Source organism: Heloderma suspectum, chromosome W, assembly GCF_057233095.1.
Source record: "Heloderma suspectum isolate Gila_16-S chromosome W, 16-S_ref, whole genome shotgun sequence".
Lineage (NCBI taxonomy): Eukaryota > Metazoa > Chordata > Lepidosauria > Squamata > Helodermatidae > Heloderma > Heloderma suspectum.
The window spans coordinates 675,108-693,198 of record NC_139475.1 but is presented as its reverse complement, the minus strand read 5'-3'; the positions used below and the strand labels follow the sequence as shown (position 1 = coordinate 693,198).

The 18,091-nt window shown below is 52.1% G+C and overlaps 1 protein-coding gene across 3 annotated transcripts in view; it reads right to left on the bottom strand.

Annotated features, from left to right (window-relative positions):
- LOC146333896 (lamin-B2-like) overlaps positions 1–18,091 on the bottom strand; it is a 20,394-nt gene continuing 2,303 nt past the window's right edge. For 2 of the 3 annotated variants that reach the window (XM_084825059.1, XM_084825061.1), the window contains exons 2-12: positions 16,373–16,509; positions 12,111–12,267; positions 9,867–9,992; positions 9,328–9,498; positions 8,902–9,027; positions 7,937–8,157; positions 7,015–7,288; positions 6,762–6,869; positions 5,690–5,809; positions 4,959–5,060; positions 1–4,578 (exon numbers count right to left, since the gene is read on the bottom strand). In XM_084825059.1, coding sequence (XP_084681185.1) covers positions 4,537–4,578; positions 4,959–5,060; positions 5,690–5,809; positions 6,762–6,869; positions 7,015–7,288; positions 7,937–8,157; positions 8,902–9,027; positions 9,328–9,498; positions 9,867–9,992; positions 12,111–12,267; positions 16,373–16,509 — 1,584 coding nt within the window. In that variant the 3' untranslated portion in view covers positions 1–4,536. The remainder of the gene's footprint in view (positions 4,579–4,958; positions 5,061–5,689; positions 5,810–6,761; positions 6,870–7,014; positions 7,289–7,936; positions 8,158–8,901; positions 9,028–9,327; positions 9,499–9,866; positions 9,993–12,110; positions 12,268–16,372; positions 16,510–18,091) is intronic. The other variant, XM_084825060.1, reaches the window with a different exon arrangement.

Below are 18,091 nucleotides of genomic sequence, written 5' to 3'. Positions count from 1 at the left end.
AAAAATGCAAAACATTTATTGGAGTGTTGTACAAAAGGCTTCCAGTCAAAAAAAATGTATATTACAAATCATTGAAAAAGACACTTGGCATGCATATCCATAATAAAGCAAAACAACTTTGAAATGGGAAAGTCTAGATCACAGTTTTCTCCCAAAAGTGTGCGGCTGCCAACAGTCCCTGTTGCACCACAACTCTGAGGCTTCATGGAGCAAGCCCGTCCCACACCCCTTTCCTGTTGCACATTAGAGTTATAGATGCAGCTGCCCTGTTTTTAAAAACCAAAACTTACACAAGTCAAAAACTCACAGCTACAAAAATAGAGTTCTAATAAGGAAATCGTTTTGTATAAAGGCAAAGCTCGTCTCACTACTTTTGTGTTTCAGCTTATAGCCTGAGAACTTGCAACTCAGCAGGGCATCATACATACATGTGTTTCTCTTATGGGGAAATGCCATGTAGGGCACGTTTCAAGTGGGGATTGTGTGAGGGTTCCCATGAAAATTCTCACTTGAAACTAATGGTGGCAGAACTTGGTGGGTCGCATGCACAAGTGGGTATGTCAGTAGAAAGTCCAGCGTGTGACACCTTGCTAAGGCCCAGACGGAAACACTTCTGAAGCAACCCCCACCACTGTATATATCAAAGAGAAGATGAGATTGGGGGTCACCCAAATGCCCCTAACCCCAAGAGAGTCCAGTGCTTTGTACTTCTTTTAGCAGTTTGTTCTCTAGACTTTAGCATTTCAAGGCGGCATTAACATTTACCAATAATCATGTGTAAATACAGGCTTAAAAGATAAAAGAAATTACATTGTTGGTTTTTTTAAGTGTAAAGCTAGGCGTACTTCAAGAGCAAAGAGGATTTGTGTGTCTCAGGTCACAGCCAGACATCTATCTGCTGCCACGTCCACCTCCCAACCGAGGTTCCTACCATCTGCTCTTGGACTGGTAACAAGGCCCTGACAAATTCAGTGGAAGGTAGATTTGGGGGGTGGGGAACCAAGGCAGTAAGAGAGGTGGCTTCCTAAATAGCCTGCAGCTCCTGATAGATTTGGGGGGGAGGGGTGAAGTGAAGTGAGATTATCTGTGGGATGATGAAGTATTTGAAAATCTTTTTTTTCACATAGGAGAAAGACGTGACCCTACATCTCTTTCCTTGGCAAAATGTACTGGGGGAATTTCACATGACAAGGAACTCCAGCCTTTAAGACTCTGGAATTTTGAGGTTTGCACAGTGGAAGAGCTGATGCAGAATCCCAGTTGCTCTATGAAGGGAGCGGGGAGTCAGGTTGGCCTTTTGTACACTAAGGGCACAATCCTATGCAGGTTTAGATAGAAAAAAAAGTCACACAAGTTCCAGCATTCCCCAGTCAGCCATGGCTCGCTGGGGAATGCTGGGAGTTGTAGAGTTTTCCTGCCTAACTTGCACAGGATTGCACCCTAAGCAATTTAAGACATGCCCCAGCACACGGGGAGGGATGGAAAGCCTGAAGGGTGCACGGCAACCGCTCTCCACCCTAAACAGGCATGTCTGTGAGGAGACGGGCAGCGTGAAGGGCAGAGGCAACTAAAAGATGGGAGGCTGAAGATGTGACTCCCTCAGCTAGAGGCAGAGCAGGGGGATAAAAAAATTTTCTGGGATTCCCAGCTTAAGACAGCTGACTGGAGCGAGGCTTGGCTGCAAGAGAATGAGAACCAGACAGGTTGCAACTCAGCCTAGCAACTGAGGTGCCTCCCTGCCCAAAAACAGGAATGTATACTGGAGGGTCCCATGGGAGAGGAAGGCTGGATGTAAGCTGACCAGCCGAGGTCCCGAATGGTGAGGGGCTCTGAAGGCAAAGCACTGCCGCTCTCATTTCAGCCCTCAGCACCGCTTGGCCAGGGAGCCTCATGGCCAAGTGGCAGTTTACACTTGCCTCAGTTCCAGACCATTTTCAGGGTCGATAAAGGAGTCAGGGAGGTTTCACAATGGGCAGAAGGGGGATGGCTCAGGCCGCACTCACGGAGCTGCCTGCTGCACCCAGTAGCACGTGCGCACAGAAAGGAACATTCACATCTTTTAAGGTTCACAGGAAAGAGAAGACGCCTGGCTGGTCACAGGCCACCGCCGAGGGAGGCAGAGGCTAGGAAGCAGCCTTGGGAAAGCATGTTTGTCCTCCTCAGGGAGGAAGTGTGTAAAGACGTAGGCTGCAAAATAGTTCTTGTGCTGTGCCTGAGAAGCCTAATTTTGAGCGACAACTTAAGCACGATCTATGACATATTCAGCCAACTGTTCAAGCCCAGCGAGATTATGCAAGGAAGACATGGGATGCAGGAGAAGAGAGAATGCTATATGCTTGATCCAATATACCCTTTTTTCTCAGGGCGTTTGCACAAGTGGCTCAATAGGAAATGGATTAAAACATCTAAATCTAAAACACTTTTACATGAATTCAACATTGGTCATTAACACACCCTGTGGCATCAAAACGCCTGTGGAATATTAGCACCTTTGAATCTATTTATTTTGAATATAAAGTTTGACTTTTCATTCCCGGTCCTATGCACACAACTTGCACACAAGCAAAGCCATGAAGTGTCACTGGCCCCAGTTCCAGCCAGTCAATCTCCTCTCTCTGACCAGAACGTTTGGCCATGGCCACAAACATCCCCATGTCCTCAAGCTGAAGCCATATAAGGGATCACATGGGCTCACAATGAAAAGCACAGCCAAAGTCCCGTTTGCTGCCAGAATTCAGAGGTTTTGCTATGACTCTGGGAGGCTCCAGAATCCTTTTCGGACGGACCTCTTACGCCCTTAAGATCAGTGCAAGCAGGACGCTCAACAAGCTGGCTGCTCTTTTGCCCAGGCGTCTCTTAGGATCCTTTCAGACAGACGTGCATGCCACCGCTGGATGATCAAGGGACGACTTGCACATCAGAAAAGGCCTAAATACCAGAGAGAGCTTAATGTGCTGCCTCTTAACATGACAATGCTTAGGAGAAGCAGTTCAGACGTTCAGCCAGGAGTCCATGAGTGGGAGGTCCTCCAGCAGTGACTGACATGCCCACTGGTGTGAACGCACTTCACGAGTACTGCAAGGGACCCCTGCACACAGCTTAAGTCACTGGTCTTCCCTTTTTTAAAAATAAAGAATGCACTGAGCTCCAAGGCCAGCACTGGAGAGGAAGAGGAATGCTGCCAATTGCAAAACCTGAATCTCAACATTCAACCTCCAGAATCTGAAATCTCAGCCTGTAAATGCACTTTCATGTTATGGGGGCCAATTTCAGCCTGGACGTGCTGTGTGCATGAGGACTCGGGTCTTCACGACAAGAGCTTTTATAAATGTGGTTCCCACCTACAAGGCAGATTATCTGCTTCAGAACCACCAAAATCCAGAATTCTGAAAGGCCAAGATTCCACATTTTACACAACAGTTCAATGTCAAGGGTCTTTCTAGCATCTTTCTACAATGTAGTTAATGAAGGCTTCCTTCATTAGTAGTGAAGTACAAAGTAGTGCAACTAAGGTCATGCTAAGAGGGTTTTGCAAAGAGCTGGGAGGCCAGAATTCCTCCCCCAATGTGCCCCTCCCTATCTACGCTATCATGAAGAGCTAGGCGGGAGACGCTCCCCGTTCCACCTCTGCACAAAGCGGCTTTCCAGACTCCACCAGACCCGTTGCTCTCAGCACTGCCAGCCCCCCTGGCGTGCCATTTCCAGGCCAGCTGTCTCTGTCTGAGGCAAGCCCCAAGGCCAGTCAGGGGTCTGCTCAGCTTCAAGTCCATCAAAGCACAGATGAGTCTCACTCAGGTGCTTCAGCACGGCCGGGTTACCCAAGACCTCAGGGCCGCTCCCCTGCCAGTGCCTGTGTGTTGCTCTGCTGACTGTGGCACATGCAGCAACAGAGGGACGTGGCAGCCTGGCCAAGGGTGTGCTGGGAGCAAATGCTCCAAGGAGGGCGGGCCACCTGACAACTGAACGCAGTGCTCCCACAGCATCTCCCCAAACCGAGTGTCTACAAGTCCCTTTTCAGAGGCTGCTGGAACAGAAGGCCGGAATAGGTGGACTCTCCTCCACCTGTCAGGGATAGTGTAGCAGCCGATCTCCTGCATCGGCAGGGCCTCTTCCCACTCTATGACCTTCGGTCTGTTCCAGCACAAGGTCCAGGTGACACGAAGCCCATGACAGCAGAAGCATATGGGAACTCACCAGACCTTCCACACAGGGGCAGGGAGTCAAAAGCACCCACCCTTCCCAAGGCAATGTCTTCCCTGGGGACTCCAAGAGCCACGCTGCCCTTGACTTTAAAGCCCAATGCAAGGGCCCAGTAGCCTTCCCAGGAGGAAGGGAAAACCTCGGAATGCGGTGGCAGTTCTGGCTGAGACAGTCCTCTCTTTAAAAAGTGTATCAAAGAATCAATTCCATTTAAAAAAAGAAAGAGAAAAAAGAAGAAATCATATAAGACGTATAAAAATAGTTTTCAGTGACTCTGGGCAAAAGAAAAATAGAGCAGAAGGGGGAAGGAGAAAAGATTGGCCAGTGAGCTTCATTTCACATGACAGCACATCCTCTGGACGTTGTCCTGGGATCCCCCTAAAGGAAGAGGAAAGACAGAGGGTGAGGAAGAAGTACCCCAATTTTGCTCTAGAGGAGTAGACTGGAAGGTGGAGCCACGCTACTAAGGGGCTTAAGACACTCCTCACAAAGGGTGGCAGTCTTCTAGAAGGGTTTTGGATATCCCCTTAATTACTGGGGTCCCTTTTGTCTCCTTTTCCATTTTTAAAAGGTTTGGCTACTCATGCAGCAGACAAAATTGATTACACACACACTCATCCCTCCTCTCCAGATCACTCTGAGAAGCCTTTCTGAGGGAGGCGCTCAGTCTCTTCCCGCTTCCTTCTGTTTCCCAGCCAAAGCTGAGCCACCCTTCTGAGGCGTAACAGCAGCTGCCCCAGCCTCTCACTTCTGGCTACCTGCTGGTGGAAAAGGTCTTCCTCTCCAAACTCCGCTTCATCTTCCTCCTCATTCTCCTGCAGCAGAGTGGACAACTGGGTCAAACTTCTCACAGCAACTTCCTAGGAAGAACAGGGAGAAGCACCACTTCAGACAAACGCCCTGATGGCTGGCAGATGCTTCAAGGCACCCTCTGCTTGTGGAACTCTGTTGTTATTGCTTTGCACCAAGCACAAGACAGTCTCCACCCTCTAGAGCTCCCAAAGCTTCGAAGGAGCAGGTAACCGTTCTTCTGATGTGAAGCTACTGGTAGAAAAGGTGTGAAAGAACTAAGAGTGGCAAGATTTAAGTTCGTGGTTTTCAGCAAGAAAGACACACACACACACACACAGCTTTAATCAGTATCCACGAAGGAGCCAGAAACGATTGTCTCCGAGACTGTCCCCAAACAGCCAACTGGACGCATCTGACCCTCCCTCTCCCTCCAACACCCAACAAATCAACATTCTCTTCTCCTCCCCACACCCCCCAGCCCAAGCCGGCTCCTGCCCAAATGCTCCACATTCTGCACATGCAGGCTTCTGCCATCAGCATCGATGAGCCAAAGCACAGCCTGCGTTGTCCCTTCCTCGACTGGGCTTCTGGCTTGCCCTCTGTTTTACCTCCACACAGACACAAGAGGAGGCCAACGGTTATGCTTTCGCCATATGTATGTGTCTGTCCCCTCCACACACACACCGCAAGGACGTACCTCTCCATCTGAGTTCACCAGGTAGGTGTGGATGTTGGCTCCAGTGCCCCAGCTGCTCTGGTTCTTCCACACGAGGACTGAGGGCGGACTGTGGGCCACGCCGGCATCGGCAGCCCAGACCTAACAGGCAAGCGAGACAGGCAGGCAGGCAGGAGGTCACCCCAAGCGGTTTGCTTATGCATAGAATCATAGAATAGTAGGGTTGGAAAGGGCCTACAAGGCCATCGAGTCCAACCCCCTGCAGGGACGTTCCTGCCTTGTGTTCCCAGCGTACCTGGCAGAGGCCCTGATCCCCTGCCCTGGCAAGCAAGAGCCCTGCCCGTCTCGCCTTGCAGCAAGGACCAGTCACTCAGACTGGAATGGCAAACCCTTCCATTGGCACAGGTGGGCAAGGCTAGCGCAGGGCTTCCCACAGGGATCATAGAATAATAGAACAGTAGGCTTGGAAGGGGCCTACAAGGCCATCGAGTCCAACCCCCTGCTCAATGCAGGAATCCAAGTCAGAGCATCCCTGACAGATGGCTGTCCAGCCTCATCTTGAATGCCTCCAGTGTGGGATAGCCCCCCACCTCCCCAGGTCATGGGTTCCATTGTTGTGTTGCTCTGACAGTCAGGAAGTTTTTCCTGATGTTCAGCCGGAATCTGGCTTCCTGTCACTTGAGCCCATTATTCCGTGTCCTGCACTCTGGGATGATCAAGAAGAGATCCTGGCCTTCTTCTCTGTGACAACCTTTCAAGGACTTGAAGAGCGCTATCCTATCTCCCCTCAGTCTTCTCTTCTCAAGGCTAAACATGCCCAGTTCTTTCAGTCTCTCTTCATAGGGCTTTGTTTCCAGTCCCCTGATCATCCAGGGCCGTGTGATCCGGTGGCTGGATCACACGGCCCTGGCCACCAAGAGCCAGTTCCTGAGGCAGGAGCAGCACAGGAGCCACGCAGGGATTGATTCTGGGTCTGGAAAGGCTCTGAAGAAGGCCGAGTGCGTTTGAGCAATTGTGTAACTTTGAGAAGCGCCAGCCTGGCACACAGGTATCCCGTTCAGTCAATGTCCCATTCCCCCAAGGAAAGACTTACTGTGACTGTCTGCCCAGCCCGGAGGACATACTTGGGGGTAAATTTGTAAGCAATCTCTTCTCCGTCTCCAGTCTTTCTCTTCAGTCTCCAGTTCCCAAGAGACTGATCCTGGAACAAGAGACAGGGCCCTTTAAGTGCCCAGGGAGCGATCACAAATGGCAAAGGCCAGCTGTGCTGGGTCAGACTGGTCCCCGGGAGTGCCCAGTGCACATTTCAAAGGCGATTCCTCCCTCCCCGACGAGAGCCAGCCTACCTTGTCAGAGCGGTTCTTCAGCTGAACGTACTTCCCTTCCGGGTTGACCTCCTCGATGCTGATGCTGCCTTTGGCCGAGGCCTGCTGGCTCACCTGGAAACGGCTGCTGGCACTACTGCTCCCGGGGCCGATCCCACTGGAAATGCTGCTGGAGAGCTCCTCGGCTCCCATGCGCTTCCGCTTCCCCCGGCCCGAGCGAGTGACCGAGGTGCTGCTGGAGGAGGTGGCCCGCGACACTGTGATGCGGGACAGAGGGCTCGGAGTCAGCTTCAGTCTGGCGAGGAAAGGCAGGGGGTGAACAGCAAGGCTAAAGAATGGGCAGCACTGGTCCAGAGGGAAGGCCACGCAACGCTCCCCCACAGAAGCTGCCCTGCTCCGTCACTGTCTGCAGATGTGGCGACCCAGCCTCATCAGTATCGTCCTCCAGCACCCCAGAGAACCATGATTATGCTCCTTGCTTTCATGAGGGCTGACATGGATGTTTCCTTATTATGTTTGTACTCTGCCTTTCTTCCGCCACGGAGCTCAGGGGGACGTATGTGGGAGTCCTCAAGCTGTCTGCCACTCTTCCCCAATCAAGTCCAGACTTGCTTGGCTTCAGCAAGGTGGCCACATCGTCAGGCCAGAGGGCGATGTGTCGGAAGGGGCCAGTTGGGCTTCCCAGGAGCAACAGTGCCAACTGCCCTCCCTATTTCCAGCCAGCCCCTCACAACCCACCCAGTGAGGAACACTGGGCCTGAACCCAGCACCTTGGCCTCCTTCTTTGCTTATTTGGATGCGACTGATTCACGCATGGGACTATCTGCATAGAGCTCGCAGAGAGGCTGCCCAGGGCCGTCTCTCGGGGCAGCCATGGACCCTTCCAGAAGCCACCGCTGCTTCAACTGGCCAGATGACAAGGACCCTGGGCACTCCCGCCTACCTCTCCTCTTCCCCTTCCAGCAGCTTCCGGTAAGCACTGATCTCCATGTCCAGCGCCAGCTTGACGTCCAGAAGCTCCTGGTACTCCATCAGCTGCTGCTGCATCTGGTCCTGCATCTCGCTCATCTCCCGCTCCTTGGCCTCCAGCATCTTCCGGAGCTTCTCTCGCTCACTGCCCATCAGGTCCTCCAGGTCCCGGATCCGTTCTTCTGCTGCATTTGCCTGCAGGGGAGGAGAGAGGGAGAGATGCTGGCCAGGGACCTAGGCAACAAGCTACGGGGAGGCCGGGGGGGAGGCGTCAGGGGGCAGGGCCACGCCCACCCACCCCCAGTCCCTGGCTGAAGCACCACGTGCAGCTCCTCCAGCCAGCACTTCAGTCACTGTGCACAGGCCAGCCAGGGAAGCCACATGCAGCAAGGCCAGGCCTGACTGAGGTGCCGGCGTTGCCTGTTCTGCACCTTCACCCGCTGCGGGGAACAAAGCACCCAGCTGGGAGGGAGAGTGGCACACAGGGGATCTCCGCTATTATTCACGATCTGTGGCCAGCATAAGAGCAGGAGCTCCTCTCCACCTCAGCCTGCCTTGCAGGGAAGTGTGCTTGTGGGAAGGGCCAAGGACCCTAGGACAAGGCCACCCTCCGCTCTTGCAGACAGCCCAGCACTTACGGGAAGGGGAAGAGCCCCCCAGCAGGGCATTTGTCTGGACTGCACCTGGGTGGGGAAAGGCCCCTGTAGCTCAGTGGCAGAGGCCCTGCTTGGCGGGCAGAAGGTCCCAGGTAGGGGACCCCGCCTGAAGCCCTGGAGAGCCACTGCTCAGGCAATCCTGAGAGATGGACCCAGCGGGGCCAGACTCAGCACAAGTGGCCAGAACACCCACTGCAAATTTGGGGCTGGGCTGGGCTGGGCTGGGCTGTGGGGAGGACAAGGAAAATAGCTGAGGAGAAAGAGAGGGGGCACTTTCCCTCACCTGCTTTTGCAGCCCAGATAGCTGGTAGCTGAGGGACTCAATCCTCACGCGGGCTTCCTTCAGCTCCTCGCGAGCAGCACTTGCAGCTTTGTCGTTTTGGTCAGAGCAGAGCCTGGCATTCTCCAGCTGGAAAAGAGGGAAGAGGCCTTAAATGTGACGCCTGTGTTTCAAGCAGTCACTGCCTATCTACCTCCTCTTGAAGAGGGAAGGGGAACAGAGCGACCCAAGACAAGACGGGCTTCCAAAGTCCTGGATTCCGGGAGCGGATTTCTCCAGCAGCTCCTAGGGCTCCCTGGGCTACGGGCTGCGCTTCCCAAGATGTACTCAGAGCAATGCTACACATGCCACGTGTCCCCCTCCCCGCAATCAGCCCCTGGAGCCTGCAAAGGGCTGCCCTTGAACCCTGGCACAGCCTGCCTGCCTCACCTTGGCCTGATAGGTCTGCTCGAGCTCCTGCTTGTAGAGCCGGACCTGCTCATCGTGCTGGCTGCGCAGGTCCTCCAGGGCTTGGGCGACCTTGGACTCGTACTCCTGCTGGCGGCTGCTGTCCACCTCCACCAACTGGCGCTCATGCCACTTCTGCGTCTCCCTCACTTCCTGTGGGAGCAAAGCCGGCCCGCGGCGGCCTCGGATCAAGGGTGCCACAGGGCAGGACCCCCCCACAGCGGCCTCCGCCTGGTAATGGGCAGAAGGGACCAAACTTCCAGTGGCGGAGGAGTGGGGGAAGGGGAGCCTGGGAAGCCACATCAGAGCTAGTCTGGAAGAGCGCTGCCCCCCCCCCCCGCACCGATGCAGAAAGGTGCTGACAGGGCCACTCCCTCCTTCTCTGTGCAGACAGAGCTGTGTTCTCCCTCAGCTCAATCAACACCCGCTTTGGCTCCCACCGCTGCATCTGGCCAAGGCTGAGCACACTCCCAAGCGCCCCGTCTCCCCTTGTAGCCCGAGCGACCGGCAGCTCCTTCTACCTCCTCAAAAATGCTCTTCCTGAAGTCCAGCTCCTCCTGCAGGCTCTGGCAGCGGTTCTCCAGGTCCACCCTCATGAGCGTCTCCTTCTCCAGCTGCTTCTTGGCCACGGCATGAGCATCTTCCGACTGGGAGAAGGGCAGAACGAGGGAGTGCTCAGGGTGGGCGCAGCATCAAGCGGGAGCCCTGCTGGGCTTCTGCAAACGGCCCTTGGGAATGTAGGCAGCCTGCCTGTCTCCCTCACGCTCACGCAGCATCCCCCCACCCCCAAAAGCCCTGTTAATACACCCGTCAGGCCTTCAGAAGGGAGACGCTCCAGGAGAAATACAGCTGCACAAGTTCCCCCGAGCGCCAATGGTCTTTGGGTACACCATTGCTAGCTAAGCTCCTGTCAGGTGTAATGGGCACACGGGACAAGGAGGGAAGGGAGCCTCACCAACCATGAGGCTCCTCGGAGAAAAGGCACAGCCAGCCTCTCTGAAAAGGCACAGCCAGCCTCAAATCTAAACAGAAGTAAACACAGTCCTGGCTGCTTTGTGGCCCAAATCATCTGAGAGTCTGATTTTGTTTTGTTTTTCCAAAAAGCAGTTCCAACCAGCTGGGGAGGAACAGCCCCCGACCATATTCACTCCTCCCAGCTGCGGCGCAGGACCAGGCGGAGCACAACAACAACAGCGGGGCTGAATGGTCTCTGGGACCCAGGCAGGGCTGCGGGTTGTGGGGGGCTAAGAAAGCCTCTGCACAGCAGCTGGTGCGGGGAGCGGGGAGACGTAGCTGCAGATTAAACCTCCGAATTTACACATATAAATACGCAATACAAGCATTTCTAAGCAGTCAAAGTACCTTACAACACCTGATGTGGTTGGGGTGTGTGTGGGTATTTTCTGAGGAAGGGAAGAGTTCTTAAGACAGCGGAATGGAGCGAGTGGAAAAAGGAGCAAAAACTGCTAAGCTGATTGGGAATTAGTACTGTGTACATTTGTTAGCCCCTTCTTTCAATAACTATATGTTCTTATAAACGCCTAACTCTGCCTTGAATATACTTAATGCCTGCTGGACTGCTGAAGTTAAGGGAGGACAAGAACCCCAGCAGCTGATTCACATCAATAAAGGACAACAGGTGAGGGCTCCTGGGCAGTATCACCGTCACTTTTATTTAAACATGCACAGAGAACCCCACCAACTCAGATAAGGACACAGACCAGGCCAGGTTAGAGGCAGGCGCTCAAACATCAATACTGTATACACTTCGTAGGCCTTGTTCCAGCTTTGTGGAAGCCCAAGAACTCGGCTTTGTGCCTCCTCAAAATATTCCCCTGGGTTGTAAATCCAACGTGCCAGCCCAAGAGGGAATGTACATTTTGTTTTCTACACAACCTAAGCCAGGAGGCCACGTTACTCCTGGAGTCAACATGAACAAAGGAATTTGGGGTCTTCAGTTCCTGTGCTGTAACAGGAGTGGCAGAATCAAAGTAGCTGCACCTCAGCAACCTCCAACAACACATTTGTCATTGCCAAGGTTTCATGTTACGTTTCTGACATATATTCTGCATTCGGGAAATATGGAATGAGGAATGAGGCATCTATTCCTCCAGTTAGCTGACTGGAGAAGAGCCTCCTCCCCCGATGCCCTACAGCTGCCATCATCTTCACCAGCAGGGCCAATGGCCATGTCCGTTGGGAAGGATGGGAGTTGTAGCCCAGCACATAGAATCATAGACTCATAGGGCTGGAAGGGGCCTACAAGACCACTGAGTCCAACCCCCTGCTCAGTGAAGGAAGCCTGATCCCAAGGTGGCCTCCCATCGAAGTACTAACCAGGGCTAACCCTTCCAAGATCAGACGAGATCAGGCACATCCAGCCCTTTGTCCACTCATAATGATAAGAGAGTTTGGGGGGGAAGCCATGGCTTATCTTTTACAAGCAGCATGCTCATAAACACAGCCAGCCCTACCATGAAGCAGCCTGATGCGGGTGCATTAGGTGGCGGAATGGGGAGCGAATTGAGCTGCTCTCCCCCTCCAAGCAGCCCCCTGCTTCTTGGTCCTGCCGGCCACCTGCATGGCTGGCTGGCTGGCTGGCTGCCTGGGGGCGGCAGGTTGGGGGAGGCTGCTGCAGAAAGAATTGACCAAGAGCAGTTTGCTCCTTCCCTGGTTGTGAGGCTGCCATTCTAAAATCCAAGCAACGGGACTCCGGCACTTGATCGAACACATTCCACTAGGTCTCCCCCCTGCCCCACATTTACCTTGGCCAGTTGGACACGGAGATCAGCTACCTCGGCCTCCAGGTTTCGCTTCTCAGTCAGGGTGGCAGTGAGTTCTGCTTCACTCCGATGGAAGAGGACTTCCAGCTCCTTGATGCGGCCCTGAGACGTGGACCACTCCCCATCTTTCTTTTTATAGCTAGGGAGACAAGAGGAAGAGATGTCGGCACAGGCTCTCATACCACCTGAGCGGCAACGAATGCCTGCGAGGTCTGACAGATGGCGCTCTGACCCCTCCCCACTGCCACCAGCACTCCTGTGTGCCAGTGAACCACGCCATGCCTTGACGATGGTGCTGGCTGTGAATTTCCACTCTCCTCAGATCATGGGAGTGTCCTTCAAGAGCTGGAGGGCAGTCCAGATCAGGCTGCTTTGCCTCTGGTAGGCTGGGACACATCCATGAACTACAGGGAAGTAGATCCTTCAACATAGGCACACAGTGGCCTGGGTGGGTGAACGACCTCCCACTTTTCTGGGCAGAGGCTCCCATCCAGTCTGAAGTTAACGCATCTCATAATGTAACTCGACATTATTCTTTGGCTAAATACATTTGCATGTGTTTTCAGTTCACCCTGACTAAAGCTAATGAAAGCACAAATGGCTGGGTAGCAATATTCGTAATTGCAGCATTTGTTAGTATCTAGGCTTGGCCAGGCCCCTTCTACAGCATAGAATAGAATCATAGAATAGTAGGGTTGGAAGGGGCCTACAAGGCCATCAAGTCCAACCCCCTGCTCAATGCAGGAATCCAAGTCAGAGCATCCCTGACAGATGGCTGTCCAGCCTCGTCCTGAACGTACGTATTAGACGCACTTATTGAGGCCGATCAGGCAAAGCGACCCATGATTAGGGATGTCAGAGAATTCTGCCACGGTTCTCAGTGATTCCCCGAAATCCATGGCGGAAAGAAGCCCCCACCCCCCCAACCAACAAAAGGCGCACGAAACGGAGCACTTACCTGCTGCCGTCCATGCTGACTTGTGAATGGCGGCCGCCCCGTGGCTGCCATTCACTTCCTGATCATAGCCGTGATAGGCTACGTAAATACTTACGTAGCCTATCATGGCTAATGCAGGGACGCCTTTTGCATCCCTGCGGAGGATGTGATAGGCTACGTAAGTATTTACGTAGCCTATCACGGCAAGCCAAAAAAACAACAACAGCGTATGCAAATGGTGGCGGCTGCGGCGGCCGCCATTTGCGTTCCCCATTTTGAGCCGTTTACCCTACGTAAATATTTACATAGGCTATTACGATGAAAAAAAAGGAACGCGAAGAGCGTAGCGGGCGCTATTTGCGTTCCTTTTTTTCCCGCCATAATAGCCTACGAAAACATTTACGTAGGCTAAAACAGAGGGGGGGAAAGGAATGCAAATGGCACCCACTACGCCATTTTTGTTCCCTTTTTTCACCGTAATAGCCTACGTAAATATTTACGTAGGCTAAAACGGCTCAAAATAGGGAACGCAAATGGCGGTGGCCGCCGCCATTTGCATACGCTGTTTGTTTTTTGGCTTGCCGTGATAGGCTATGTAAATACTTACGTAGCCTATCACAGCAGCTTCGCAGGATGCAAATGGCGGCCGCTACGGCGGCCGCCATTTGCATCTGCAGCAGCCCATCCACGGCCGGAACTCCGGCTGCAGACGGCCCTGGCCAGTGGCTCCACGGAGCCGCTGCGGAGCAGAGCCGGTTTAGGATTGCGGGGGAAGGTGCAGAGCGCCTCCCCGCCACCGCGAATCACCCTATCAAAAAGGTAAGTGACTTTTGTACATCCCTACCCATGATCCATGTCAAGAGAGACTTGTTATTGGTAAACAAATGTGATATACAGGGTTCTAAGCAGGAAGGAAACAGGGAACTGGGTTGTCCCATTGTGCCTAATCAATGGATCCCCACTTTGGTGTCTATATCTGAAGCATCTGCGGATCTCAGGCTGTGTCTTATTCAGCAAAAACTTTTGTTTCATGTCTCTTTGGATGCCGCAACGGCTCTTTAATACGGGTTTGTCTAATTCAGTTAATTGCTGGCGATGCAATGCAGCAAATGCTTCTTTTCAACACATTTTGTCAACGTCCAGTAGTTGCTTCTTTGGGGGAAGAGGTTATTATATGGATACATTTTATACTGGAGCAGTCTTTACTATTTGCTGGTGCACATGCTCATTTAAATTATTTACTTTCTTCATGGAAATGAATGCATGCTTAGCGCAAATGGATTCTCCGCACCCTTTTGACAGCCAAGAGTGATGTCATGACAGCGAAAGGATAAACACTCACCTCCTGTAACGCAATGGATTGAGGACCTTACAGCACTTTCAATATTTGAACAGATGGTGTAAAGTCGCCACCTGCAAATGGATCCTTATTTGGATATCTGGCCCACTTTTATAGAAGCCGATGTGTGGGTGTTAGAAAGTCTTCATACGTATGCATTCCATATGTAGTCACTGACATATACAAATCTACATATGTATATACTTTCTTCTTCTTCTTTTATTTTGTTGTAATTTCACAATTAAAATAATTTATTTTAAGTAAAAACCACAAAAGCACCAAGGACGACTTCAGCTATGATCTTCAGACCCTTTCATCTGCTACAGTTCATTCCAAGTAGGTGGCACTGTTACTGCATCCATGGCAAGGACTGCTCTGAAAGACAGCTGAGTGAAAACTACCCCATGCTGGCAACGACATGGGATTTGGGGCATCCCAAGCTTCTCCCCTGGGCAACAGGCAGAAGTCTGGCCCTATAACAGGTCCAAAGAACACTGCTGCTTCTTGATGGGTGAACCGTTCTTGCACGGACTGATTCTTCCTCACTGGCCCACGGGGCTGGGCACCCGCTACATGCACAGCCATCAAGAATCTTCACAGGGCCAGCGCAGGAAGGAGCCCTTTCCTTTCCAGGTTGCCTTCCAAGTGTCCAGACATCTACAATTCACCAAGCCAGGAGAGCGAGAGCCCACACGGTCAAGGAGAGTTTTATGTCAGAGCCAAGCACAGGGGTTTAGCACATGGAGCACACAAGGCTCTCTGTAATTAAACTCTCCCCCCTGACCCACCCTCGATCAATCTGGTCTGTGCACCAGTCAGTGCAAGGCACAGAGCAGAATATTTGGCATCTCTCCTTCCAGGATCACAGAAGTACGACTTTGGTATGCTAAGAATCTAGCATTTGTTCAAAGCAAAATTTTTATGTACAGACAAAGCAGCAAGTAATTCAGTGCCAAGGTAACTAAATGGATTGTTATTCTAGGCTTTGTAAAAAAGCAGGGGTTGATACAAGCAGAGCCCCCAAACTTCCACATCAGGAACAAAACGTCGGCACAGCCCGGTTACTTGCAACTTCAGCTCCAAAACATTGAACATTCCCCACAAAGCAAAACAGGCTCTCTTAGCCATTTCATGCCATATTCAGCTTGGCTGTCTACATTTAAATACATTTACATCTAAGAACTGGATCCCATGGCATATTCTCAGTGTCCACGTAAGGGTGGCCAAGGAACACACCAAGGGCTGGCAGTGCTGAGGCCATCGCTTCATGTTACGTGTGAAGCCCTGGAACAGAGGCTTCCTGGGGGCCAGGTCTTCCAAGGAAAAACAGCTTCTAGAGGGTGTGTGCAATTTGGAGGAACCGCCCGGAAACGGAGGTGGGGTACAGGGACCTGAAGGCTGAACTGCTTATAGGCAAGGATATATGGGCAGGCAGGGCAGCCTAAATGCAGTGGTGGGGGGGTGTCAGGGGAGGCTGTCCTAGCGTTGGGGAGTGTTAGTCCTTCTCTCCCCAGCTGCAACCCCTATGAAAGTGCCCCTCCCCCACATTGTAATTAGGCTTATAAAAGCCTCACTTGTCACCAACAGAGGCTTTTAAAAAAGCCTCTGGCATTGTGGGAGGGAGGAGGGGAAATCCCTTGCTGTAGAAGAGGCAGCTGCTGGGGATCACGTTACCCATATTTGAGCATAGCCGGTACTTTGGCCCTAGCATGCTAGCTCCAAAAACACAGGCCTGAGTTGCCCGAAGGGAGGTGAAGTTCACCAGCCTGCCTTCTTTCACTCCCACCATCTAGGAAGCTGAAACTCCCCCATCTCCACCCCAACCTGGCCGTTTTAGCAGAGCTGGCCCTGAGAGATGGAGACGATCAGGCGGACTGAAGGCCAAGCCGGTGCCTAGAAGTACCAGGAATACTTTCCCAGCCCTACGTGACTGAGAGGGGCCCCACGGCATGGGGCAACGTCCCTTACCTCTTACTGAGCTCGTCAAGCTCCGCCCGCAGTTTCCCTATTTCTATCTGGAGCTTGGCCCTCTCTCTGGCTGTCTCATCGAGGACTCTCCGGGCATCCGCCAACTCCGACTCATAGAGGGCCTTGATGCCAGTCACCTGCAAGGGCAGAAGCAACACTCAGATGCCGAAAGCAGCCTCTGGGGAGCCAGAAATGCCGAAGGCCCCGGGAGCAAACCTTTTCTAAGAAGTGGCAGGTGGTGGGTGGCCTGCCATTTGCCACCTTGGGAGGAGCATCCTGGCCCCAGCCAGATGCCCCAGCTTTAAAGAGCCGATGCAGCCACCTGACACTGAGGCGAAGGACACGATGGGAAGGAGGAGTGGAAGCCTCTTCAGCTGCACAGACCAGCAGCAACGCATTTCCTGACATGCCCCCATCTCCTGACATGCCCCCATCGGCGTCTTAGGCCAAACAGCCCTGATAGCTCTGCGTGGCAGGCGGGCAGCTCTCGCTCACTCTCACTGTAGAGTGGAGGTTGAGCGACTTGCCCAAAGTCATGGCTGAAAAATGAAACGGTCTCCTCAGAGTGCTAAACCACGTTCCCTCTACCTACCTTAAAAAAAATAAGTCTGTGCTTCTTTAATAATAATGCTTGGCATTTATATGTGGTCCTTTATATTATATGTGGTCCTAATGCTTGGCATTTATATGTGAACCTCAGGAAAAGCAGATCACACAATAGCTCAGTAAATGTTACAACCACCCTGGAAGGTCGGCCAGGATTGTCATCATGCCTCTATGATGCTGAGGCCTTCTGGTGAATCCAAGGCCAGGCAGCAAACTGTGATGCTCCCCCAGTTTTCTTTGGACACATCGGAAAGGAAAGGAACTCCCACTCACAGGGTCCCCACAGACACGAACTGAAAACTATGTTTCAAAGGCAACAAAGGTGGCATAAAGAATAGAGTCCCTAAAAAAATTAAACTGGAAATGGTTCATCTTCTAGCTAAAACATGCCACATCACTAAAATCAGGATGGAAAAGAGCCAGGGCCATGCCAGGTTCTACCAAGGGGGAAGCCAGGCAATTATGGCCTGACTACTGCCCCGTGCAACTGACTACTGCCCCATGTCAGCCTGACTACTGTCCCACGCAAAATGACAGAAAGCATCGCCAAGGCTAAAATCGTTAAGTATACTGGAAAATGTTGCAAGCAAGAATATGCACAGGGACATCTTCTTGCCTTACCCAGCTTTTAGAATTCTTGGAAGGTGTCAATACTTATAAGGTTCAGAACAATTTGGGTAGACAGCCTATAATCACTGATTCACAAAATGCTTTGGACGAAGTCTCCCACAAAGGATTCTAAGAAAGTTTAGCAGTCATGGGTTAAGAGGACTGGAGGCTCCCCTTATGGTTGGCAGGTTCTTAAAAGATTTGGAACGGAAGTAGGAAGAGCAGGATAAAAATGTAATAAACAAACAGGAAAATGCATGGAAGGGAGATGTATCGATGATTACTGGCCATAACAAGACACGACTGGGGGCTCAAATGCTGGGCGAGAAGATTTTCCTTAGCCGGATCCAGCAAAGTTATTCTTGTGTTCTTTTGATTGCATTTGCCAATCTCTAGAAATATAAATAAAGCCTTGTCTACAACTCCCGTAATAGTACAATTCGCAGGGGCTGAAAAGCAAAAGCTCTTCATTACATGCCCTTAATACAAGGACTTCACCCCTTC